General features: G+C 41.0%; 3 protein-coding genes across 4 annotated transcripts in view; 1 reads left to right on the top strand and 2 right to left on the bottom strand.

The window, feature by feature from the left end:
* Positions 1-709: 709 nt before the first annotated feature.
* irak1bp1 (interleukin-1 receptor-associated kinase 1 binding protein 1) lies at positions 710-3,212 on the top strand. The gene is made up of 4 exons (XM_034162069.1): positions 710-952; positions 1,894-1,975; positions 2,062-2,192; positions 2,275-3,212. Exons 1-4 carry the CDS (start codon positions 720-722, stop codon positions 2,519-2,521), a joined length of 693 nt encoding a protein of 230 aa, XP_034017960.1. The 5' UTR covers positions 710-719; the 3' UTR covers positions 2,522-3,212.
* A 28-nt stretch (positions 3,213-3,240) lies between these two features.
* si:dkey-261l7.2 lies at positions 3,241-8,074 on the bottom strand. 2 transcript variants are annotated; one of them, XM_034162068.1, is made up of 7 exons: positions 7,942-8,074; positions 7,489-7,625; positions 7,324-7,410; positions 4,355-4,449; positions 4,010-4,170; positions 3,768-3,884; positions 3,241-3,697 (listed from the first exon to the last, which is right to left on the bottom strand). In XM_034162068.1, exons 2-7 carry the CDS (start codon positions 7,611-7,613, stop codon positions 3,587-3,589), a joined length of 696 nt encoding a protein of 231 aa, XP_034017959.1. In that variant the 5' UTR covers positions 7,614-7,625; positions 7,942-8,074; the 3' UTR covers positions 3,241-3,586. The 2 variants fall into 2 exon arrangements, with proteins under 2 accessions (XP_034017959.1, XP_034017958.1); XM_034162067.1 differs by having other exon boundaries at positions 7,825-7,985.
* Positions 8,075-9,130: 1,056 nt separating this feature from the next.
* The window catches only part of phip (pleckstrin homology domain interacting protein), a 49,619-nt gene continuing 35,007 nt past the window's right edge, over positions 9,131-23,742 (bottom strand). The window contains exons 21-40 of the mRNA XM_034162066.1: positions 23,174-23,311; positions 22,772-22,872; positions 22,468-22,675; positions 22,234-22,344; positions 21,221-21,328; positions 20,973-21,097; positions 20,732-20,814; positions 20,510-20,621; positions 18,696-18,757; positions 18,240-18,395; positions 17,483-17,603; positions 17,255-17,380; positions 16,978-17,053; positions 16,466-16,525; positions 16,151-16,303; positions 15,752-15,904; positions 15,415-15,626; positions 14,720-14,970; positions 14,506-14,643; positions 9,131-14,405 (exon numbers count right to left, since the gene is read on the bottom strand). Coding sequence (XP_034017957.1) covers positions 13,699-14,405; positions 14,506-14,643; positions 14,720-14,970; positions 15,415-15,626; positions 15,752-15,904; positions 16,151-16,303; positions 16,466-16,525; positions 16,978-17,053; positions 17,255-17,380; positions 17,483-17,603; positions 18,240-18,395; positions 18,696-18,757; positions 20,510-20,621; positions 20,732-20,814; positions 20,973-21,097; positions 21,221-21,328; positions 22,234-22,344; positions 22,468-22,675; positions 22,772-22,872; positions 23,174-23,311 — 3,201 coding nt within the window. The 3' untranslated portion in view covers positions 9,131-13,698. The remainder of the gene's footprint in view (positions 14,406-14,505; positions 14,644-14,719; positions 14,971-15,414; positions 15,627-15,751; positions 15,905-16,150; positions 16,304-16,465; positions 16,526-16,977; positions 17,054-17,254; positions 17,381-17,482; positions 17,604-18,239; positions 18,396-18,695; positions 18,758-20,509; positions 20,622-20,731; positions 20,815-20,972; positions 21,098-21,220; positions 21,329-22,233; positions 22,345-22,467; positions 22,676-22,771; positions 22,873-23,173; positions 23,312-23,742) is intronic.

Raw genomic sequence — 23,742 nt, 5'->3', positions numbered from 1 at the left:
AATAATAATAATAATAATAATATTATTATTATTATTAAGAATGATTATTTTCAATAGTCAAAGCCAGAAAATGAGGCTGGCTTTAAAAAAAAGGTATAATTTTATTATTTGTCAATGAACAACAGTGTTATAAACCTTAAAACAACAACAACAAAAAGAAAGAAATAAAAATATATTTGGTGCAACTACCCCACAATATTTCACGAAATCAGCGTGTGTTTGTTGTTGTTTTTTTTTTTTTTTTATGAATGAACATTCAAAACTAGTGAGCAAGAAAACAACTTTACCCAGCAGTGGACAGTTCAAGTTCGACAAAAAACAAACAAAAAAACTTCCATAATTTGCTCACAAATTGTTCTGACACTCCGTGAAAACGTAACTTTTTAAAGAACACTGGAAACAAAACTGAGCTGTACGCAGCTGCAGATGATTAGCCAGCAGCTAAATCCGCTCATAAGAATTAATAAAAAAAATTGAATTTACCTGCGATAAGAAGCATGTCGAGGACCTATAATAGAGATATAAATTATTTATTGCGAGACTACTTTAGTGATGAAAACATTACTAGCCGTAATAGTTTTGGTTTAGACTGTTTTGGTTTTCACGTGTGGTAAACGCTACTTTTGTAGTTCCTCGGCTCACGCAGACTACAAATCCCGACGTGCACCTCGCCTTTTCGTTACCACAGCAGCGCTGCGCGCAAAGTTTCCGTCTTCAACATGAATTTCGTGCCGTCTTCTGACGAGCAGCCGCTCCAACAGCGGACGGTTACACGAGAAAGTGCCGGTCAAAGTAGCAGGACCAGCGAGGTCCAGGTTACAGGGACAGCAGAGGTTTGCTTCCCGGCGGACCGTGTGTCCGTGCGCGTCAGCGTGCGCAGCAGCAAGGAGTCAGTGAGTGACGTCAGCAGCAGCGTCTCACGGCGGATCCAGTACATCGTCCAAGTCCTCAGGTAAAAAAAAAAAAAAAAAAAAAATCAACCATCTGTCAGTTTCTGCAATAAAATAATAAATAAACAAGCGCATTAAATTAAACTATAATTTTAAAAAAAGGTTCATTGCTTTTGTTTCTAATGAATAAAAATTGACAGGGGCGGAGTCAGAATTTCTGTTGGGCGGGAGGAGGGTGGCACTTGAATTTAAATGCAGAATCCACGGGTGGACACTTCTGAAATTTGACCTGGACTATATTAGAACTCTGTTCCTACTCGTAATTTCTAGATGTTTGTGAAGTTGTTGCACAGATATGGAAGTGCGCCCCCCCACACCAAATTTTTAGACTCTATATACATTTCAAAGAACTTAAATATTCCAAAAAGGAAAAGCATTTGCAAGGATCCCGGAGACCTGAGCCTGCTTGCAGCAGTCTTCTGGAAATGGTCAATTTTTATAAAGGCAAAAATCACCCCACCCACCTTATATATGTATATGCAAATTCTAGTAAATGTTGACCCCCCCCGCCCCCTGTTAAATAAAATTGAAATGTGCAGCCTTCCAATTCCAATCAAAATTAAGAAATGTATTTCTTGAAATATAAAGCGCACTTAATTTTTGAATCTGCAGTTAGCAAGTTGACAAAGATGGTTGGTAACCACTGTATAATTACCAAGAGTGCTCTGAGGGCTGGCAAATGCTGCTTTGGTTTACGTACTTGCTGATTTCAGAATGCAGACACCAAGTCCTGAAACTGATGGAGTCTACATTTGTTAATCAAGGGTCATAACTCTGGTAAAATGGGCCCAACATGAACAGTATGATAATATGCGTATTACCAACCTATAACAAGGACTTGTACCAAGTTTCACAAAATTCCTTCGGAAAGTGTGAGAGGATTTGATTTCATAACGCTTACATCCAGTCCACTCTGATCCCATGATTCCTTCATTCTGTTTAGACAGCATGGCGTGAAGGATGAAGATACTTCAATCAGGAAGTTCCTGAACCAAGAGTCAGACGTCTACCGCATGGATGCTGAGGTTGAGTACACGGTCAAACATTAATCAGTGTGCTGGTTTTTTAGGGTACATCATGATTTGGTGGTGTTGTGGTTTGTTTCTGGCAGGTCACAGTCATGTTCACGAACTTTGAGAAGATGGAAGAAGTGTGTTGCGTCCTCTTGGATAAGCTGGACAAGAGCGTGTGCATGGGGAAGCCTCAGTTCTTCCACAGTGCCGAGTGCCTCAACCGAATGAGGTAAAGTCTTCTTTATACCAGCTGAATTAATTTAAAGTGGCTGATGCTGCAGCGGTTTTGTTCTGGATTTTGGGGTTTCCAGGTGGCGTGCGTGTGTGTTGGCAGTTGAAAACGCACAGCAGAAAGCCAGCGAGGTCAGTCAGCTTCTGGGGCAAAGTTTGGGTCCCCCGTTACTGGTCAGAGAGGAGGAAACAAAGGAGTGGAGAAATGAGGAGGATGGGAGCAGAGCTGTCCTCCATCCTCAGTGCGCCTTTATTCCCACCGTCTCCATCTGTTCCCGAGTGTCCGCGTCCTTCAGCCTCAGAGCCACGAACAGGAAAAACCTCTGAAGACTTTTGTCACAAACTCACCCAGTTCATATTTTAGTCAGAACATTTTATTGTGCCATTTTTACGCCTCAAAAGTGCAACAATAACCTTCAAATACAGAAGCCACAACAGTCATTAGTTAAGAAAAAAGATAAAACTTACGTTTTAAAGAGGTTTTTCACAGTTCTTAATTTAGAACATTTTTTCAGAAGGTCAGTGTAACTTATTTATAATATTTTTCATCTCACTCCAGTTTATACAGATTCAAATTAAAACAAGGATTTGTACAAGTCAAAGATTTAATGTTTGGACAGTTACAGTCACGAGAGAGTAAAGCCGTCAGAGTGAAATTATACAGTTTTGTAAATATCCTGAAAAGACCTCAGGTCACCCTGGAACTGGAGCTGTGGATTTGGAAGTTATGACCAGTAGGCCTCTGGAACAACCTCAAGAAAATTTTATTTCTTAAAACATGAAATATCTTAGTGAGACATGATTCTGACAGCAGGGGGCGCCTTTGGGTCAGGAAAATACTTCTTTCCAGTTTCTCCAGGTATAGTTTGGGCCTTGACATCCCATGATGCTTCACTGCCAGCATGCTCTGTGTGTGTGTTCCCGATTCAGGAATCCTACAGAAGCAAAAATGTGTTCTTGCCACTTGTCCAAACAGTTGGTGTGTAATTTTGCTGCATTTTTCTCAGCTGATTTCAACAAGTTCATGCTTTCAGCTGCTGTGCTTTTCTTGATGCAAATTAATGTTATTCACATAATTTATGAAAAACTTTTTGTAGGTACTGCAAAGTACTATTGCAAAAACTAACTATTGTCTGAACATTGCAGTTCCAGAGTCTATGAAAATGATGTGCTGTGCTGCTGAACGCTGCCACCTGGTGGATGGCTCATGAATGTTCATCCGTATAAAACCGTTTCATTTTCAGAGGTCAGTTTAAGAGGTCCACGTGGAAATCACAGCATCGACTCCACCTATCTGCAGTAACACTCCTGGAGAACACACATCTTCACTCTGGGGGTTTCTAGCAGTGAAGCATCATGGGATGCCAGCTTTGGCGATACACAGTAGAACACTCAGGACTCATCGTCCTCGTCTTCAGGGAAGATCTCCCTGAGCCAGGGCTGCATGATGAAGCGTTCTCCATCAAAATGTGTGAAGTACTTCTCTAAAGTGGGGATTTCCGGCTGCAAAAACGAAAAAATGCTGAGCACAAAACACGCAGCGAGTCGCAGCACTGTGGCTTTCAGCACTCACCTTCATTCCGGTGATGCGCTCCAGTTGCGTCTGAGGCAAGTATGCAACGAGAAGAGAGGAGGGGCCGGGCCCGCTGAACAGCACCTTGTAATGAGGTGTCATCACAGCTTTTAATTCCTATATGCACACGGACAAAACATCACAAAGACCTCAGGTCGCCAATTTGTCCAGCAGCAACGTTAGCAATCAAGGATGTCTGAAAAGGACAGACTTTGGTGTTTGCGCACAAAGTGGCCACCAACCTCTGAGTTAGAGTACATCCTTTCAACCCACTCTTGTGGAGCTTTCATTTCGGAATCCCAGCTCACCACCACCCCGACCATATGACCTTTCCTCTCAAGCACCACCTCTCCAACCCGCAGGAACACATAGGGCGGCCTCGGCCTGCGCACTGCCTTGGAAGCTGCAGCGATACAGAACGTGAAGGGGTGTGGCTTCACGTCAGATCTGGTCCAGGTGAATATACAACTGGTGCGAGAGCATCGGCTTGCATCACCTACTTCAAGAAACCTTTTGGGTCCTGACTGGGGCTATGGTAAACAAGTTCCCCCCCACCCCCACTAAAAGCTGTGTGTATGGACACAAACCTCCAAAGAATCCTTGGTCATTGTCATACATCATAGTTTCTATGGGAGGCAACTCTCCAGTCGCTTGGTCCTCCTGTTCTACACCAAATAAAGATCTTTAAGCACAAAGAAAAATGCAGTCAGGACAGTTGTTACTATTAAAATGTAATCAGTCAGTAAAGAGGATGCTTTCACAAACCAGACTGAAACAGGAGTCCTTACAGTTTGTAGCAGATAAACCAAAAGGGGTGATGTCATGAAATGCAGATGACATAAGGCATGGCTGTAATTCCTTCAGAATATGATCAAAATTTGTATTGTCTAGAAAATAAGCAGTTCCCCTGAAGAGGAAAATTACAAAAAAAAAAAACAACAAAAAAATAGATGACATGGAACTACTTAAGGGAGGGAACCATACAGTCTATGACAGCAACGCCATAGATCATGTGGGGTTTACCCCAATGTCTGTAAAGGATGCTGGGAAACACAGCAACAGCCAGTCAGAGTAGAGAGCCATGGTGACAATTGTTAACTGCTCTTGAATAAAATCATCCAAGAAGACAGAAAAATGCTCAGAAACATCTTATTTCTGTAAAAATCTAATATGTTTCTCATATTTTGTAGACGTTAGAGAGAAATAATCACTTCCAACTCTAAAAACACTTTCTGTAACCAGATAACACCTCTGAAGTGACTTACAAGACATCTTACAGATGTTAGGGTGCGCGCCCCATCTATGCGCATCAGAGGAGGTCAAAGGTAACTTCCAGTCATGCATGTGCACGTCCTCCTCCAGGCAGTGTTAAAAGGAAAATAAAATTTTTGCTATGGAATTCCCCTCAGGTAAAGGTTTCTTTTCATTCAAATAAGCTGTAATTTTGCAACACATTTCAAAAATAAACTGACATTATAATGCTTGGATTTCAGCAGAAACAAAATTGTATTAGTTTAGTGAAATTGGAAAGCCTGTACAGATTTAATGGTTATGTTCTTGTTAAAATTTCCCTATAAATATCCTCACTGTGGGACTATTAAAGGATTATCTTATGTTAAAAATGTCTTTAATTCAAATTGAAAGTTTAAAATGACAAACTTCTTCTAATTTCATGTGATGGGATAAAGATGTGAAATTACAAAAACTGTTGCACTCAGAACTGATAACAGTTGCTAGTTACCATGTGAATCAGTACAAACTACGAGGTCTATTAGAAAAGTATCCGACCTTATTATTTAAAAAAAAAAAACCATATGGATTTGAATCACGTGTGATTACATCACCCAAGCTTGAACCCTCGTGGGCATGCGAGAGTTTTTTCACGCCTGTCGGTGATGTCATTCGCCTGTGAGCACGCCTTGTGGGAGGAGTGGTCCAGCTCCCTCGTCGGAATTCCTTTGTCTGAGAACACTGATAGACTGGTGCTGTGCTTCATCAAAATTTTTTCAAAAACTGTGAGGCACATCCGAGTGGACACCATTCGAGAAATTCAGCTGGTTTTCGGTGAAAATTTTAACGGCTGATGAGATTTTGGATTGTTTCTATCGCTGTAAGGACTTCCCACGGAGCAGGACGTCGTCATCCTGTTTCAAGCTGAAAACCTCCAAATTTAATCCTCTGTTGACCCAGGACGTCGTGAGAAAACAGAGAACTTTCAGAAGAGGTCAGAATCAGCAGTTTATCCGGACATTCCACTGTTAAAGGAGATTTTTTTAATGAAAGACGTGCGGACGGATTGGCGCGTTGGCTCGCAGCTGGCGCTACGCAGCTGGCTCTGCGCACCCGCCACAGGAAAAACACCTCCGTGTTGATAACCATTTGTAAAATCCAGGCGGCTTTTGGTGGCTTTCAGTTGAGTGAGTATCTGAGAAATTGTTTAACAGCAGGACATGTTCCAACTTGTCCTTAAGGCTTCCAACGGAGGTGTTTTTCCTGTGGCGGGCGCGCTGCACCGGCTGCGAGCCGACACGCCAATCCGTCCGCACGTCTTTCATTAAAAAAAATCTCCTTTAACAGTGGAATGTCCGGATAAACTGCTGATTCCGACCTCTTCTGAAAGTTCTCTGTTCTCTCACGACGTCCTGGGTCAGAGGCTTAAATTTGGAGGTTTTCAGCTTGAAACAGGACGACGACGTCACCTCGGAGCGCTGCGCGACGTCCCGCTCCGTGGGAAGTCCTTACAGCGATAGAAACAATCCAAAATCTCTCATCAGCCGTTAAAATTTTCACCGAAAACCAGCTTAATTTGTCGAATGGTATCCACTCGGATGTGCCTCACAGTTTTGGAAAAAATTTTGATGAAGCACAGCGCCAGTTTCTCAGCAACTTCTCAGACAAAGGAATTCCGACGAGGGAGCTGGACCACTCTTCCCACAAGGCGTGCTCACAGGCGAATGATGTCACCGACAGGCGTGAAAAAACTCACGCATGCGCACGAAGGTTCAAGCTTGGCTGACGTAAAAACATATCAAATCCATATAGTTTTTTAAAAAAATAAAACGGTTGGTTTCTTTTCTAATAGACCTCGTAGAGCTGCAATGATTAACTGATTATTGACCAATGATTGACTTAATCAACAATTATGATATTTGATCATTTTAAGTAATTTTTTTTTTTTTTTAAGTAACACCCAGATTCCTTGATGTCAGGTTCTTAAGTGTGAACCTCTGAGTTACACAGAAAACATTTGAAGGAATAATCTTGGGCAATGGATAACACAGATCAACCTTTCAAACATTTTGGGGCAGATTATGGAACAAATAACTAATTGAGAAAAGGATCAGTTGATTAATTATGAAAATAATTGTTGCAGCCTGAGCACAAACTGAATTTATTGGTTTTTTTTTTTGCATACATCCATTTCCAGAACACAGCTTTGTGCACTTACACAAGTCAAATAAGGATTCCAATATGTTCCAGATTCAACTGAAAAATATTTCAGGGAAATATCTGCACTTAAGACTTTTTTTTTTTTTTTGTACCAACTTCTGCTCACTTTACTTTGGACATCTGCTGGCTTGTCCAGTCCATCCACACCGTTACGTTCAGGTAAGATCTCCATTCTTTCCAAATCCTGAGCAACCTGAAACACAGCCCATGCAATAAATAAATAAATCCAGATTTAAACCCACATCACGAAGAAGTCTGTGCACACTCCTACCGCGTGGTGGCGTGGTAGCGATGCGCCGCCGTGGAGCCGCTCCATCTGGAGATGAAGTACTGTGCGGGCACGGCGGAGAGCAGCAGCACCACCTGGAGGAGCGCTGAGGTATTGATCTGAGGCATGAGCGCGCGGACCTGGGGAGGGACACGCGCGTCAGCTGCATTTTAGCCCAACTTCCTCAAAAAAAATTCGAAGGCAGCGTGTTTGTATGTTTGACCAAAACAATCTTATGACTATTTTAATTCCAGCGATTATACAGGAAGTAAAACCGACACACGGAAAATCAACAAAAAATAAAAACGCTGCTGTAAATTTTAGGCAGGTTCCTCTTACCTCGTGTCAAAAAAGCCAAAGTCCGACTAGCTGCCGAACATGTCGTCTGAACGCGTCTGTGTAGCAGAGTGACACAAGTTTCGCTTCTGTTTTATTTACATAAAGGCACAAACTCACCCATTGCGCTGGATTTACATTTGGAGGCAAACAAACACGTCGTGTCCAATCGAGACGATCCACGAGGGAGCGGCCGACCTTTAGCCGCGCGCCACGTCAGAGCCGAGCGCGAGAACCCCGGGCTTCCACGCAGTAACGGCTGAACGACGCCAGGTGGCGGTGTTTCCCTTCTTTTAAAGCGGTCGTCAGGGGGAAAAAAAATTGGAAGAAGTGTTCAGCTTTGTTATAGTAACAAGCACAAAAACACAACAGTAGATAGCTTTTTTTTTTCTTTTTTTTTTTTAAAGGAAAAAAGTATTTTTGGTGTTGATGTTTGCTGTTGGAGGTGAAATGAGTCACCACAATGTATTATTATTATTATATTATTATTATTATGTCACAAATTTGAATACTTTGTTTTTCAGAGACCTACTGACAAAGAGAAATTTGTAACTTTAATTTGAGGAACCTGAATGGAAGTGAGAAATTTGTAACTTTAATTTGAGGAACCTGAATGGAAGTTGTGTATTGCTGTATCAATTTGGTATGTTTATTGCCGATAAACATATTTATAAATTTCCTGATCCACTCCTAAATTTGATAATAATAATAAAATTTACTTAATTAAATGATGTTACTGGCCCATGTTTAAATTCTCCACACAAGTTTCATGAAATTTGGTTTGGCATTTTGTTTTGTCCCCCCCAATCTTGGAAACAATGGAAATGAGAGAAAACATAATGTTCTCAGCAAAGGCATGATAAAAAATGTATTTGTTCATATGACAAATACACAGTAGCTTATTAACCCGTTTGTGCAGTTTATCTTTCCGTTCTGCTTTTTGTCAATAGATCCAACAGAAGTAGAGCAGACATAATTTAGTAAGTCCCTTCGGCTGCTCCCTTGTTTTGCACTTGGGGTCGCCACAGCAAATCCAAGGTGGATCTGCATGTTGAACTGGCACAGGTTTTACGCCAGATGCCCTTCCTGACGCAGCTCCACATTACATGGAGAAATGTGGCAGGGGTGGGATTTGAACCCAGAACCTTCTGCACTGAAACCAAGCGCTTTAACCACTTGGCCACCACCCCTGCCAGATCAGACATAATTTGCTCTGACAAATATGGTAAAAACATCACACAGAAAAAAAAATGTATGTATAATTCTCCATAAAATAATCCAGTTGATAAGAATTAAACACTAGGAAGTAAAGTGGATCTGGAAACACAAGTTTATTTACTTAAAATATTGGCATGAACTAACAGGACAACAGGACCCCCCCACCAACACATACATTCTAGCTTTATGCATCTTTTTGCATTTAACCATTTGTGTTTATAAAAAAGGATCCAAATTAATAAAGACACCCTCTTTAATCAGTTTACATAAAAATGGGAAACCTTCCCTTTGTTTCTTTTCCCCATACCCTTAAAACTGAAATAGTTCCAGAACATCTCCTTGTGGCTCACCAATTCTACAACCTGCCGGACTCTGGGTCAGATTTCTGGATATAAGCTCCCCGCCATGTGGAACATCACAGTAAGAAAGTTAATCTGAGCTGTCAACTTTAGACTGAACGTGACTAAAAGCTCATTACAATCAAAAATGGTGCACCAGTTCTAGCCAGAAAACCAAATGAGGTCCATGTAAAGCAGGAAATGTGAGTCATGTCTGAAATAAATGAATACTGGTAATTTCTTTTTTAAGGAATCTTTTAAATGATTTGGGTTTTTTGTTTTGTTTTAATTCCTAAAATATGCTTATTGTAAATAGGAAATTAATAGAAACATGTAATACAAAATAAAATGTAGAAACCTTTGAGATTCTCACCCCCCCCCCAGTAAACATGTTTTTAAAATGAGCTCCTAGCTTAAATTTGAGACTTCTGAATCTATTCTGATCTAGAATTATTTGTGCCTGTGAAGGTTGTTGATCTATTTTGTTTATTTTAAATTATTGTTTGGCCCTGTGATAGACTGGCACCTTGTCCTGTACCCTGCCTTTTACCCAGTTACCGTTGGAACAGGCACCAGCTTAATTGGAGCCCTTTATCCTCTTAATTGGAATAAGTGGGCATATAAAATGAATGGAATGTTATTAGTTTTATTTTGATTCAAAGTTATGAAATATTTCAGTAGAGGTTTTTTCAAATACTTAATTTTTTGGGGGGGGATGTTTTCCCTAAGCGTTGAGAAAGCTTAGCAATGGACAGCATAAAATGCAATGAGTGAATGAATGAATAAATAGTATATTATTGAATGAGTCTAGTTTAAACAATAACTATCACCTTATAAGTCTTGATACATCAGATCAATGCAAAATGCAAGTTTGTTTTGCATATGTATAATATGCATAGACCTGCCTGCCCCCTGCTGTTTGAGTGGATGATGAAAATTAGGAGCAGGCGTGATTGAAGGTGCATGTAGTTTGAACTGAGCTTGTTGGTCAGTTTCTTTCTAAAGTCTTGGTGTGGTGGCCATCAAGGCCAGCAATGCTTGTTTTCATAGAAACCTTAATGACATTTAATTTCCTCTTCAGTCACTTAAAGAGGGAGGTCTCAGATTGAATTTGGAATAAAACTCTTCATATACACAACATACAGCCATTTGCTCAACGGGGAGATCCACCTTTAAAACTGTATAAAACCACATTGGAACAACATAACTGCACAAATCCAGCAGCTGAAAACAGCTGTGTATGGCTGGAACAGGAAAAAAAAAAAAAGGTACAATACATGTAAAGGAGTTCAACGCTTTCATTGTGGCTACAGTCAACAGACTCAGAAAATAAACACATTCAAAAGCCGTGTTATAAAACTTCAGTGCCCAACAACAAAATTTTGGCATTAAAAATCCAGACACACTAACGTAAAAAGCTTTAAAATGATAAACAAATATATGTTCAGTATTATGTGACACCAAGAAAAAAAAAAGAACCGATGACACGAGCATAGAGGTGGTACCACCAAAGACCGCCTTCACTCAGTCGCTCCCACAATGCAAGGCATTTAGTTCCGAGAAGAGAAATGACGCAGTGAATACAGACCATTATGGTGTGAGTGCAGAGAGAGCGACATATCTGTTTTTAGTCGAGACCCCAGGTGAGGTCCAAGTCCAGTTCAACAAGTCACCAACAGAACCAGGACAACAACAACAACAACAACAACAACAACAAAAGGAGAAGCTGAAAAGGACTCAATATGCCAAAGTTGTGAAGGCACACAATAAGAAAGAGGATTACGCGCCCTGTGTCTCTGTTCGTCCAAATTCAGTCCACTTGTTTTCTGTGGTTCCATCCTCCGCTTCAGGCATGAGAAAGTGCATGCGAGACTGAACTGTGTGAGTGTGTGGTCACCATAGAAACAGTTAAAAAGTTTATGTTAACTGATTTAAAAAGCTGTATTTTACTGCCTATTCCTGCACTAAAAACCTGTCTGTGGTAAGTGCTTCTCAAAGCTATGACCACCCAACGCTCCAGCCGCCGTACCTAATGTATAAACCGACAAAAGGTTGGTTATAGGATAATATATCGACAAGAAGAATGGTACGTTTACAACTGTAAATTAGGTTTTTTATCTGCTATAAATACATTTCTTTGAGAAGTTTCACAATGATCAGTGTGTTTTGCCACTGTTTGTACGCTGAAACAACAACCGCACTCGCATTCAAAAAACCCACTCACACAAGCGCTCACTACATGAGGTTCATACAGGCACATGTACTTTGCAGTGCACGTGTACACACGCACGCACGCACACAGACAAAAAGGCACAAGGTATTGCTAATGTTGAGGACACTGAAATGTTTGAGAAGTAAAAAAATTTACCCTTTCACTCAGTCACAACACTTTCATCCCCACACTAAAAACAAAAAGAGCGTCGCCTCTTTCTGATGGGAACTTGTTTCCGCTGTGGGAGGTTAAAAAAAAAAATACAATTATAGAATGGTAGAATAAAAATCACAGAAGTTGAAATCATGAGATAAAATTGAAGGTTTGATTTTCAAAGTCAAAATTATGATACCAAGTCGAAATTGCTGAGCCATAAGTATGATGAAGGAAACTTTAAAAAGTCAAAATTCAATTGATTAAAAATTCAACTGAGTCAATTACGAGATAAGTCAAATTTTAACTCTTCAAATAATAAATAATTTATGAGAATAATAAATATTAATTTATTATCTCCAACTCAGTTATGAGATTAAAAAGGTGAAAGTCAGATTTTGAATGCTAAACAAATCATGAGATTAAAAAGTCAAGTTAAACATTTCAAATGTCAATTATAATAAGTAATAAATTAGTAATAAATAATGAATGTTTATGTTTCTAAATCAATTAAAAAATAAAAAGCAAAAGCCATGACCTTTTCTAAATGAATAGTGTAAGATATTAAAAGACACTATTTCAACAATCTACATCAGTCACACAATTATTTAATTCATAACTGCAAGTTGGACATTTGGATTTCTAAATGGAACGTTCGATTAAAAAGTCGTAATTATGAAGGGGAGAAAGGCAAAGGTTTGACATTTGTAATTTGCAATGGTGAAATAAGTTAACGTTTACTTTCTAAAATAAATATGTCATATATTAATTAAGTCATTCGGATAACTTGAAATTTTGACTGTCATTTATAAGAGGATTTAACATTTTGACCTGAAGTTATGATTCTCAATTTAACATTTGAGTTTGTAAGTCAATTACAAGATTAAAATATCAAAATATAAGACCATCCAAGTTATAAATACACAGAAGGGAACAGTTGAAAACCAACTTTTTAAAGCCCTAATTATTATTATCATTACCAAAGCAGGAATTATTCACCTTCTATTTCATTCCACTTTCTACGTCAATTATGAGATAATTTCAATTATAGGATAATTGACATTTTGAATTTGGTACGTCCATTACAATCATTCAAAAATTGAAAATTTCCACTCACAATTATGGGTGACTAAGTCAAAATAATGGCTTTGTAATTTATAATTATGACATAATATGTTGAAATTTTAAACTCAGCTTTCTGTGGTATTTTTATTTACTCTATCGTCCCATAACTGACATATTTTTTCCTCCCGTTGGTTGAAACTGGCCTCTAAACTTCCTAACTGGCATGCAAAAACAAGCACACACATCCACACATATTGAGTAAAACCTACACGTCTACAGTACCGGTGAAGGTACGACATTTGGTATTTTAGCACAGACAGACACACTCAGGCGCCCCAACTTGTAAGACGTCCAAAACCTCATCACCAAGTAGAAATCCTAGAAAAAGCAGTGTTTGTTTTTGTTTTTTTGTGGGAACGATGAAGAAAGCGGAAAGACGTCGGCTGTCTGTAGTCGAGCTACAGTCGGTCACAGAACTCAACCGGGGGGAAGATGTCCACACAACTTAAGTTCGATGGACATATTTGACCTACACATCCAGACGCTCCTCCAAAATACAAAGCAACATCCAGCTCTCCTCATTTTTTCAAGTACTAAAAGTGTTTCCGACTGACACCAGAACTCTTTAAGGTGAGACAGAAGACGAAAATAAAAACACCACCAAGACTGGAGTCTCTAAGCGTCCATGGGATCCAACATGGACCAATAAAGTAGGAGGTGGCCATGGACATGCTGTGTTGTCAGACAGCCATCAGTGACGTGCTTACTGGAGTAAGACACAGGTGGCGTCTGGAAGAAGCCCCGCCCTCCTCCTAAGTGGATAAAAACTTCTCATATCTGTCGAGGCAGCGTGACAGGAGGCGTCTCTGCTCCTCTCGTCCTCCGTGTCTGTTACCAGCCGATAAGATTGGCTTTGGCTTTCTCGGTCAGTTTGCGGACACGTCCCTTTGAGGAGGTGCCAAAGGTGATTGATGAGTCCTCAAACAGCAGCTGCCTCTGCTCCTCCTCAGAGTCCTCTTCCATGTACCAGGCGGACCGTCGTCCTTGGTTACGTGTGCGCATCAACCCTCCTGCCCCGTCCCCTACGTCTTCTTTTGGAGAGTCCCTCCGAACGGAGCGCTGAGGAACCGACTGTGTAGGAGGCGTGACCTCCTCGTTGGCTCGCCTGCTGCTCCTCCTCAGTGGAGAAGGCTCAGGTGACTCCGTTGGAGGAGCACTCTCTTCAGTTCTTACAGCTCGGGGCCGACCGCGCCGTCTCGGCGTAGACGCCACGCCAGAGTCTGACAGCATGGATGTTTCCTGCGCTGAGGATGTCCCGCCTTCGTCGCCTGTGGATTGGTCGAGCTCCTCCTCAGGAGTGGAGCTCCTGTTGTTGCTGCTCCTCTGCTCCTCCAGCTCCTGCTTACTTTTTCTGCCTCTCTTCTTACCAGGAGGGCGGCCTCTGGGTCGGGAGGGGCTCGGTGGGGTTGTGACCCCCGGAGGGCTCACCAGTTGGTCCACCTTGGATTTCCGGCCCCTCCTCCCTATACTGAGGGTCACATGACTACTGTGGCCATTCAGGTGTGCTGTGCTCTGAAGAGAAGGGCTGACGGGAGAAGCTGAGAGGAGGGACAAGAAAAAGAGGAGGACTGAAATCTGGCAACATTAAGAAACTATTTTTTGAGCTGATCTGACTTTTTTGTGTTCGGTCGTTCATACCGGCTGTGTGCCGAACTGGAGTCCTGTGTTTCCGCCTGGCGCTTCCTCCACTGTTACCCTCCGAAGAAAGCGAACTATCAACGGCTGCGGGAGTCGAAGCTGGCGCAGAGTTGTGTGCTCGCAGCGAGCGCGTTATCTCTGATTGACAGAGAGAATTTTAATTTTACGAGACGGTTTTTACTAAAAACAGAGATCAGATGTGCTGTGACCTCACCTGTGGTGTTCTGCGTGTTGGCTGTGGAGTTATGAGACGAAGATGAGGAGGAGGAGGGTGGAAAGTGCGCAGAGTGGCGCGCGGCGCTACGTGTACGCCCTGCAGCTGCAGTTTCTGCCTTCCCGTTGACCAGGTGAGCGGGGTGTTTGAGGGGGATGGTCTGTCTCAGGGAGGCGTGGCGAGGAGGAGGTGGCGGTGATGGCTCCCTTTTCCCCGTCCCTCTGGATGATACACGTCTCTTCCTGTCTGGACTAAAAGCAGGGACAGGAAATGTTGGGATTATGTCACCAAAATCTGAGTTTATCTCTTACACAGGTATAAATGAATACACAGAATTTATTTCACTTGACTGAAAGAAAAGGAAATTTCCAGTCGTGTTTCCAGCCCCATTTGTTTATCAGACTCTTTAAAAAAAAAAATGCATGAACAGATGTCAACAAATTCACTGAAGCCATATGTGCTGAATTAAGGAAAGGGTGATTAGATTTTTTGGTAGATCGACACTGAGGATTTTGTTTTTATAACTCTGAAACACCCCTGCTGACGGTTATGTTATTTGTCCTTTGGTTAAACAGCACCCTCCCTGTACTCCACCTCAGTTAGGCACAGATAACCAGTGTTAGCAGAGGGAGTGTAAAGAATGATTCAGGTCAACAGTCTTCATTCTACAAAATAACCAAAATCATCCACTTTACCTAGATGCAGTGCTGCTGGTGGGAGATTCACTCCTCCTCCTCCGCCTCTTCATGGCGTGCCGTGTCTGTCTGTCTGTTGTGTGTCGTGTCTGTCTGTCTGTGCCCTGCCTGGTCAGTTTTTCTGTCAGGCCGTGGATGGCCTTGTAGTCAGCCAGGATGGAGCCGATGTGCTCCTCAAACAGTGCAGACAGCCGCAGACTCATACTGTAGATCTGAAGATGCAACGACATGAAACTCGCAGTTTTAGGTTCTCAGATAAAAGGAGCAACACTGGACACGATGACAGTAAGAGCTGATATGTTTGCACGTCTGGTTAGTGTTTGTGAACATCTCTCACCCGTGACTTCTTACTGGGCGTGTAAGCTTTGGAGTTACTGAAAATGAGCCGGACATCCTTGCAGAGATCAATGGGAGACTGGTACTTTCCTTTTGTTAATGTGTTGAGAACGGTACCAAAGTCCATGGGTGAGTCGACTATTTGGAGATAATCCTGAGAGAAAAGCAGAGACGTGAGCTGGAAGACACCAAGTAGAAATCTTATAAGAATAAAAGACCCTATTTCCCATAAAATTAATAAAGAAGTCCTGGCTTTGTTCCTTTTATGAAACAAGCTGAATTTATTTGACTCTACTCCAGTATGTTCAGCAGGTTTTGAGCAAATTGAGTGAATATAATGATGCATGATGCCACAAGCTGAAATAAAATGTTCGCTTGCATAAACAAGCACGCAAAGTACCGGGTACTCGTGGAGGTCCACAGGTTCTCTGAAAGGCTCAGAGTCTTCACACTGAAAGATCAGGTCCAGCAGCTCCTTACAGCGAGCTTTCCATGCATGAGGGTCGTACGAATGAGGTCGAGTCCTCAGTTGGCGCTGTGCAGGTCGACGACCCTACACAAAAACCGCAAGAATGAAGACTGACCTAACCTAAAATAAGCTTCTCCGAGCATATGCTGAATTACAGAATTGACTTCTGCATTTACTGGGTTCTGTTTGATTGATTCAATCTGGCAGCAACAATAAGCACAAACTTGTGGCTCTGAGATCTGTTACCTTGTGGTTTTGTGTAGATGTTCCTGGGGTACTGGTGTCTTCCTCATCTTCATCTTCATCCTGTATAAAAAAAACATAGATTATTCCCAGCTCCATTTTAGGTGCATTTAAGGCTTCATGAGTACAAATGTTTGGGCCTCGCAGGGAAAATCAACATTTTTATATCATAGGAAAAAAGAAAAGGTTGTTTAAAAAAAAAAATGCAAAAATGATTAAAAACGTGCCATTTGATTCTAAAATGACAATCTCAAAATTCTAGATTCTATGTGATGGCCACGGGACATCTGAATCCAAACTTGGTACTTTAACCACATTTTGGTCAAAACAGCAGCCGTGCTACTCTGTGTGCATCTGATCCAGTCAGATCCAAGATCCTAATCAAAGTAGGTCCTGATTAGCACTTTGCTGGAATACTGCTTATTAACACCAGGAACTGCACACATTTCTCCATGTAGAACTGGGTCTTGAGTATACAAGTTTAAAATGTTTCTATGTATAACATTAAAACAAACCTCATCTTCAGTGTCAGAGAAAGTGGCTTTCTTCATAGTTTTGTAAAGGGGCATGAGGTCTGTCAGACTTTGATCCCTGAGGATAGAAGATACAATCAGGATAAATGCAAAGCGTCATTTCTAATCCTGTTGATCTTTGGTCATTTTTTTGGTGGCAAAATTGTTGTTAAGCATATAATCTGTGTGTTTTAACAGGTTAAAGTAAATTCTCTTGACATATGGCCAACAATTCACATTTTCCAAGGATAACGCATCATGACACGCTTAACATACTCACTTAATGAACTGCAGCATGAGGTCAGAGACAAACTTGGCAGTGGTGACGATGAATGCCCCCGGCTCGTTGAAGGTTTGTGCGTTGTGTTCAATGTAACGAACCTCCCACATCAGAGACGACAGTCGCCTGAAAGAAAAAAAATCAAATAAAAATCACGTGTACTGTGCGTGAAATTCTTTCACAATGACGCACGCTTATATCCTAGCATACTAATCCAAGCTGACATACCTGTAGAATCGGTTGACGAGCCTCTGGCGTATGGTGCTGAGGTCGGTGACATAGGCTACCGCTGTGCAGTACGTGGGGTATGCTTGGAGGTCCACGGGAAATGCAAACGGCGCTGCCACATCTGACAGCAGTGCGTTTGATTGGGGAATAAAAGAGATAAGAGACAAATGGGATAATCACCTGCACCGGTCACACGTAAAATATTCATTTGTAAAAACCTGCTAAACATGATGACCTGCTCATGCTCTTACAAATTAAGAGATATGATGACACAAAGTTCATGGTCTTTGCCTTGTATGAATGAAGGCTGTTGTGTATTTGTTTCCACTATAAAAACAAAATGTTTTTCCCCCTCAGACAGTCTCTGCTGACCCACACTTTACTTGTTTCTCTAAGATATTTAAAAAGACCGTACAGTGATTTGACATCGTGTCCTGTGAGCTAAAATGATGTTTGTCCACAAGCTGTCACTAGATGGAGCCCTCAGACTAAATCCCCACCCCCAACAGCACATTGCAGTGATACAGTCTGTGCCGAATGTGACATTACGCCATTTACAAAGACTCCAAGCCACATCTCAGTATCTGGCAGAACGTGTTTTCAGCTTGTTCCTGAAATGTTATGATCGGTGGCGTTTCTCCACGCTCATGCACGATGAGCTCAGAGTGATTCACGCTGCTCCTTTATTACAAACAGACCCTCACGGGCAAACTTTGCTACAATATCCTGAACAACAAAAGTTAGCGTGATGTCATACCGAGTGTGCAAAGCTGGTCGATAGCGCTGATGATGCGTTCGCACTCCTCTGCGCGGGTGCGGCAACCCCATTCGCCATCCAGAGGCACATACAGCAGCTCCTTCTGCTCCTCCTCTGTCAGCGGTACACTCAAGCCCAACTCATCCGGGAACATTGCTACACAGAGGGAGAGATGAGGAGCAACCAAAAAAAATAATAATTATACAGAAAACAGACTGGTCAAACGACAAAAAAACGAGTGTTTGTACACATCTGTCCTCGACGACGCACTCTCAGCAGGTAAAATTCTATCAATCTTTTGCAGAGAATTTTTGGAATGATGCAGTCGCCCCTTCCAGAGAATTCCACAGACATTCAAGTGAAAAAGCACTGAAGCCATTGTTACAAAGACAATTTATGTTCTTCTAATTCGATGTGTAATATGACAGGTGAGTGTGCGGTGTTAGCCACACCCACCATCGTCAGGGATGGGCTCCATATCCCAAGGACTCATCTTCTCCGTGTCTCCGTTATCCCAGCTGGAAGGGAGACACAGCAGTGCTACAATTATTAGCATTTTTTTTTTACATCCATTTGTTATTACAGAACTGCTGTTCAAATAAGAAAATTTTGAGATTGAAGCCAAAGATTTTAACAAAATGAAATTATAAGAAAAATACTGCGTTTGGAATAAAAACTGCCCCAGTTTGAAAAATAAAATTGTAATGCAGTTAAAGGTGTAATCACTTCAACATTTCCTCCAAGACCATATGGTTCTTTCTTTTAAAAAAAAGTTTTTGCATAACACTGAAACAAGCTGTTTACAACAAATTGATAAAAATTCTTTAAAAAAAAAATTGAGGTTGAAAGTAATGTTTTTAACTAAATCTTTGCTTTGCATAAATTCCTTTAACTGATTATAGTCAGTAATAAAACTGTTGTGTTTCTTTTTCTATCAGTGCTGTATAGAAACACAGGATGAATCAAATCTGTGGCTTCAGTGATACACCCTTTTTACCAAGAGAACACACTGCAAGTACACAAAGTACTCTGTGGAAACAGAGTCTGAGGCCAAAGTGTAGCATGTAAATTATTTTTCTCGGACACAGAGTTACATCCAAGACACTGCTGGTACACTACAGCATGACAATCACACAAAAATTGTTGTTTTCTTCTGTGATTTTGAGGGAAGCATTTTAACCTTTTTGTATTCCATTTGCAAGAAACAGATCTGTTATGCTCCTTTATGGAGTTCACATTGTGGGTGTTTGTGTGGTTGCACAGAAAAGATTTGTAATTCACTTACAACATTTTACTTTTTCAGGTCATTTCAGCTGTTTTAACATTATTGTCCCCTAGTGCTGCCTGGTTGGATGCAGCAGATATTCTTACTAATTTAGGCTTCAACTTTAAGCATTTTACAACATTTCTGAAAAAGGACTCATCGTACACTTGTAATTTTTTTTTAAATGACAACAAGACACAGCACCAAAGGTATAATCTTCACATTGACAAAGTTTCCATCTGAGTATCCTTTCTATCTGGTAATGAACAATAAAGACTGTAATAACATTTGTTGTTACACAAAAATTGTGTTAGGCTTGTAATATGTGGTAATAGTAAATTTGATATACACTGTTTGGCCAGTAGATGTCAGTAGTTTATAAAGAGCTGTAAATAATAAAAAACTGGCTTGGAGGCTCCAAGTATCAAGGCTTTGACATTAAACAAAGCTTCATCTTGCTATCATTGTATGTTGTTTAACCCGAGAACACCAACAATGGGAGATTTCCACTCACGCCATGGGTGGTCACACAACATAAACTAAGGGTTAATGTTCTAGGGTTCACAGAAAGTATTTGTGGAAATTCCATCTTCCAAGAGATCCTACAAGCACATACTCCACCAGCAGGTTCGTACATATGAAATGGTTTGGATTTTTGTCCTTTGTTGGATGGAACAGTGGCCCAAAAATTACAGGAGAAAGCTGAAGGCAAAGTAGTGTTGTTGGGAGATAAGAAGTAGAATGCCATTATCCATCAGTAGGTTCTGTGTTGATGATGCAAAGAAAAAGTGCTTCAACCGTTTAAACAATAAATTAATGCTTCTCTTATTTGGACACCTGTTCTCCAAACAGCTTTTCTACTAATCCCAGGCAATCGGGTAAATGTTAAGATCAAGACCTGAAACAGACTAACTCGAGTCACTGTCATGTAGCTTAATTTATATTTTTATGATGTTTAACCACACAGGCTTTAATCAAATATAATAAATCCAAGCTCTGATCATACCAGACATTGTAGCATTGAAACAAGCTGTCAGGATACTGGAGCTGGTAGGGTTCCTGGCTCTCAATGGTCCCAAACCACCAGGCATCATCGATCACCGACCGAAACCTGTCACCTTCAAAAAGATCACACAACGATTAGGATCTTTACAGACAAGAAGAAAAGCTCATTCGACTCGCACACCTGAATTTGTAAATGCATTTGTCAGATTTTGGACTGGCTAACCGATACTCCACTGCCTCTTTCTGGCATTGTCAAACTGCTGCCGCAAAACCAGGAAGTCGATAACATCAGGCATATCATGGTACCTGCAACAAGAAAAAAATTAAATAAAAATGACAAATAATGAGCCAGAATATAACAACCACATGACAATGAATCAGGTGAGGGTACGCAAATAAACTGCTTTGTCAAATTTGTTCAAACATTAGAGACCATCTGAAGCAGTGCAAAGTGAGTTGCATACTTCATTGAGAAGGATCCTCCTGTCAGTTTTCCAGTGTCAGGATCCAAGAAGGAAAGCTTCAGACAGCACAGTGTGGGCAAGCCCACCTCGTACTTAATTCCAACGATCTTCATCAACTCCTGCTCCTAAACCCAACAGGAAAACAGAAATGTAACTCTCACCATCATCACATGACTTCACTGCAGCTAAGCATCAGTGGGCAGAAATAAAGACATTTTTTAATCCGTCTCTGTCACACTACTCCTTACCCGTAGCTCCATCTTGTGCCAGGGCTGCTTCTTCGGATTGATGCTGTAAATCTTCTTTTGTTTGGCCATCTCCACGTAGGCTTCGTGGCCCTGCCTGAAGTAATATACCTGTAAACCCGCATAGAAGAATCACACTAAGAAACAAATCAACATGGCACAAAGACTGTACACAGCACAATATGACAACTCCTATTTTATTAACTCTGCATAGGGCTCTCCCGGTGTGATCGTGGCTTTACTATCAAGAACTGGTTTTTGTACTGCTAAAAAAAAAAAAAAAAAAAAAAAACTATAAATGCTCTTCTGAATGCTCCCACTGGCGTGCTCCACAGTACCATGACTGCTTTTCTGTCAGGAAGCAAACACTATTTAAACCTGGGGTTTCCACAACTCAGAACCCAAAACTTTAAACCTACGGTGGTAAATGTACCAAACAAACAACTCTCATGCAGCCATGAAATGACGGTGTGATAAGAGTGTAATGTTACAAGATGAAGAGCACAAAGACATCTTCAAAATGCTAACGGTCAGAAAAGCATGCCATTATCCAAAAAGCAGTGCTTCCAAAATATTAACAGGTGAGTGTGTTCGTACAGTATGTGCTTGAAAATATGAATTAGGAGATTATAAAATGAGCTTTATTGGCATTCTTTTAAACTAAGAGCATTTTCTTTATTGCAAAACAAGAAAGACGTTTCAAAAATATGTCTTGAGAAGGGGTTGTCATATTAAAAAATACAGTTATAGGAAAGATTATCAGAAAACATGCCTTGAGTGGAAACCATTGGAAGTGAAACCAAGTCAGAAAATTTGAGAATATTGCTTGTTTTATCAATGCAAGAAGGGGAGTTTTTACAAATAGACCTGATTTTCAAGAAAATTTGTGAAACAATTTATTCCATCCTGGGAAAGAAACCACTGATGTCTGGTATGGAGACACAATTTTTTTTTTTGTTTTTTATATCAATCGGAAATCATTGTGAGCTTTTTGCACACCAGTGAGAATCATGTACCTCGTCTCCCATCTGGGGTATGTAGGGACATCGCCGAGGAACTGTGTCTGTGATCCAGGCCGAGGGAAGCCACTCTTCCAGAGTTAGCCCTTGCTCCTGAAATTCGGTCCTCTAAAAGACAATAAAAGGTTCACAATGTAAAACAGATTTGCATCTGTGATATATTCTGGTTACATTTGTTATTTCTGCTCCATGCAGCCGCCCATATCGAAAACCTATATTTTAATGACAAACCTTCCTCTTCTCCTTTGGCTGCTTTTTCTTTGGTAATGCACCATCTTTGTCTGCTTTTTCTTTCTTTCTTTCTTTCTTCCCCTCCCTCTTCTTCTCTCCATCCTCCTCAGAGCCGCTGCTTTTCTTTTTCACTTTCACGCTCTTTTTGGGAGGCTCCAGGTTGATTCCAGCATCTGCTGTCCAATCAGAATAATCGCTGGAGTACTCGCTGCAAGCAAAACCCACAAAGATGACTGAATAATGCGCCTGATGCTTTGATCTGAACGTAGTATCTGTGGGAGAAATGCTGCATTTATATTCACACCTTGAACTACTGTGGTCATCTGGCCAGGGTTCTTTTTCCTCCTCCTCCTTCTCCTCCTCCTCTGAGGAGTGTCCATTAATTTGCCTTACTTCCACCTCTCCCTGAAAATGCACATCGTTTTATGTTAGCACGCTAATGCGCACAAACGGAAGAACACAAAATCAATGGTAGTCTATAATTAAGACTACAAGCTGCATTTATCTTCTGCATTTGACAGTACAGCAGCTGCTATCAAGAGCCAATTATGGTTTGAGTAAAATAACTTGGAAAAATGATGAGAGAAAGAAGCAGAGACAACATCTTTTACATCTGAAATCTACTACAGTGCAAACCTAAGAGTTTGCAAAATATTGCATTTTCAGAAATGCACTGATCAATTTAAACATCTGGTACTGGATCGACCTCAGACGTGCTCTCGTCGTCATCGGCGACCTCAGCACTCTGACGACTCGTCTCCTCCATGGCAGCACGAGTGTGGTAACCGTGGTTACCCTGGCTACGCCTTCCCTCGTCAACAACACACTCTGATGTAGGATGAGCCTGGAACCGCAGAGAACAGCGCTGAGAGTTAGACTGCTGGCTCGATGACATATAAATACACAATCTGTGGTGAGTCATGGTGCACATAAATCAAGCGAATTTTGCGCTTTGTGTGATGTGTGATGTATTTATTTAAACGAAGTTGAAATATGGTTATATGTAAAACTACTATACAAAGCACGCGGAGCAGCTGTTGAAGCCGTATCGTGTAAAAGCTTAAGTAGAGAAATTCTGCCAGGGTGTCCACCATGTGGGCCATTACCTAATGAGGTCAAGAGGACAACGGCGGCACAAATCATTCATGAGATTTTAACATGAATGGCACGTGATAAGTAATACTCAAATAAGAACCTGAACCATGTTCAATGCTTAAAGGTTTGGGGGGGGAAGAAAATTCTGGATGTTACTGTAGATGAAGTCTCTCTCTCTGT

Source organism: Thalassophryne amazonica, chromosome 21 (assembly GCF_902500255.1).
Source record: "Thalassophryne amazonica chromosome 21, fThaAma1.1, whole genome shotgun sequence".
NCBI lineage: Eukaryota > Metazoa > Chordata > Actinopteri > Batrachoidiformes > Batrachoididae > Thalassophryne > Thalassophryne amazonica.
Note: the sequence above shows the minus strand (reverse complement) of the source record. Positions and strands in the feature narration are given on the sequence as shown.

Excerpts from the sequence above, each read along its gene's own strand:
- si:dkey-261l7.2 (XM_034162068.1), bottom strand. The coding sequence starts at position 7,613 with ATGCCTCAGATCAATACCTCAGCGCTCCTCCAGGTGGTGCTGCTGCTC. Across the intron at positions 3,885-4,009 it reads GGATGTACTCTAACTCAGAG|GAATTAAAAGCTGTGATGAC; the intron begins GTTGGTGGCCAC and ends GTGTGCATATAG. Across the intron at positions 3,698-3,767 it reads AGCGCATCACCGGAATGAAG|CCGGAAATCCCCACTTTAGA; the intron begins GTGAGTGCTGAA and ends TCGTTTTTGCAG.
- irak1bp1 (XM_034162069.1), top strand. The coding sequence starts at position 720 with ATGAATTTCGTGCCGTCTTCTGACGAGCAGCCGCTCCAACAGCGGACG. Across the intron at positions 953-1,893 it reads TACATCGTCCAAGTCCTCAG|ACAGCATGGCGTGAAGGATG; the intron begins GTAAAAAAAAAA and ends CATTCTGTTTAG. Across the intron at positions 2,193-2,274 it reads GAGTGCCTCAACCGAATGAG|GTGGCGTGCGTGTGTGTTGG; the intron begins GTAAAGTCTTCT and ends TGGGGTTTCCAG.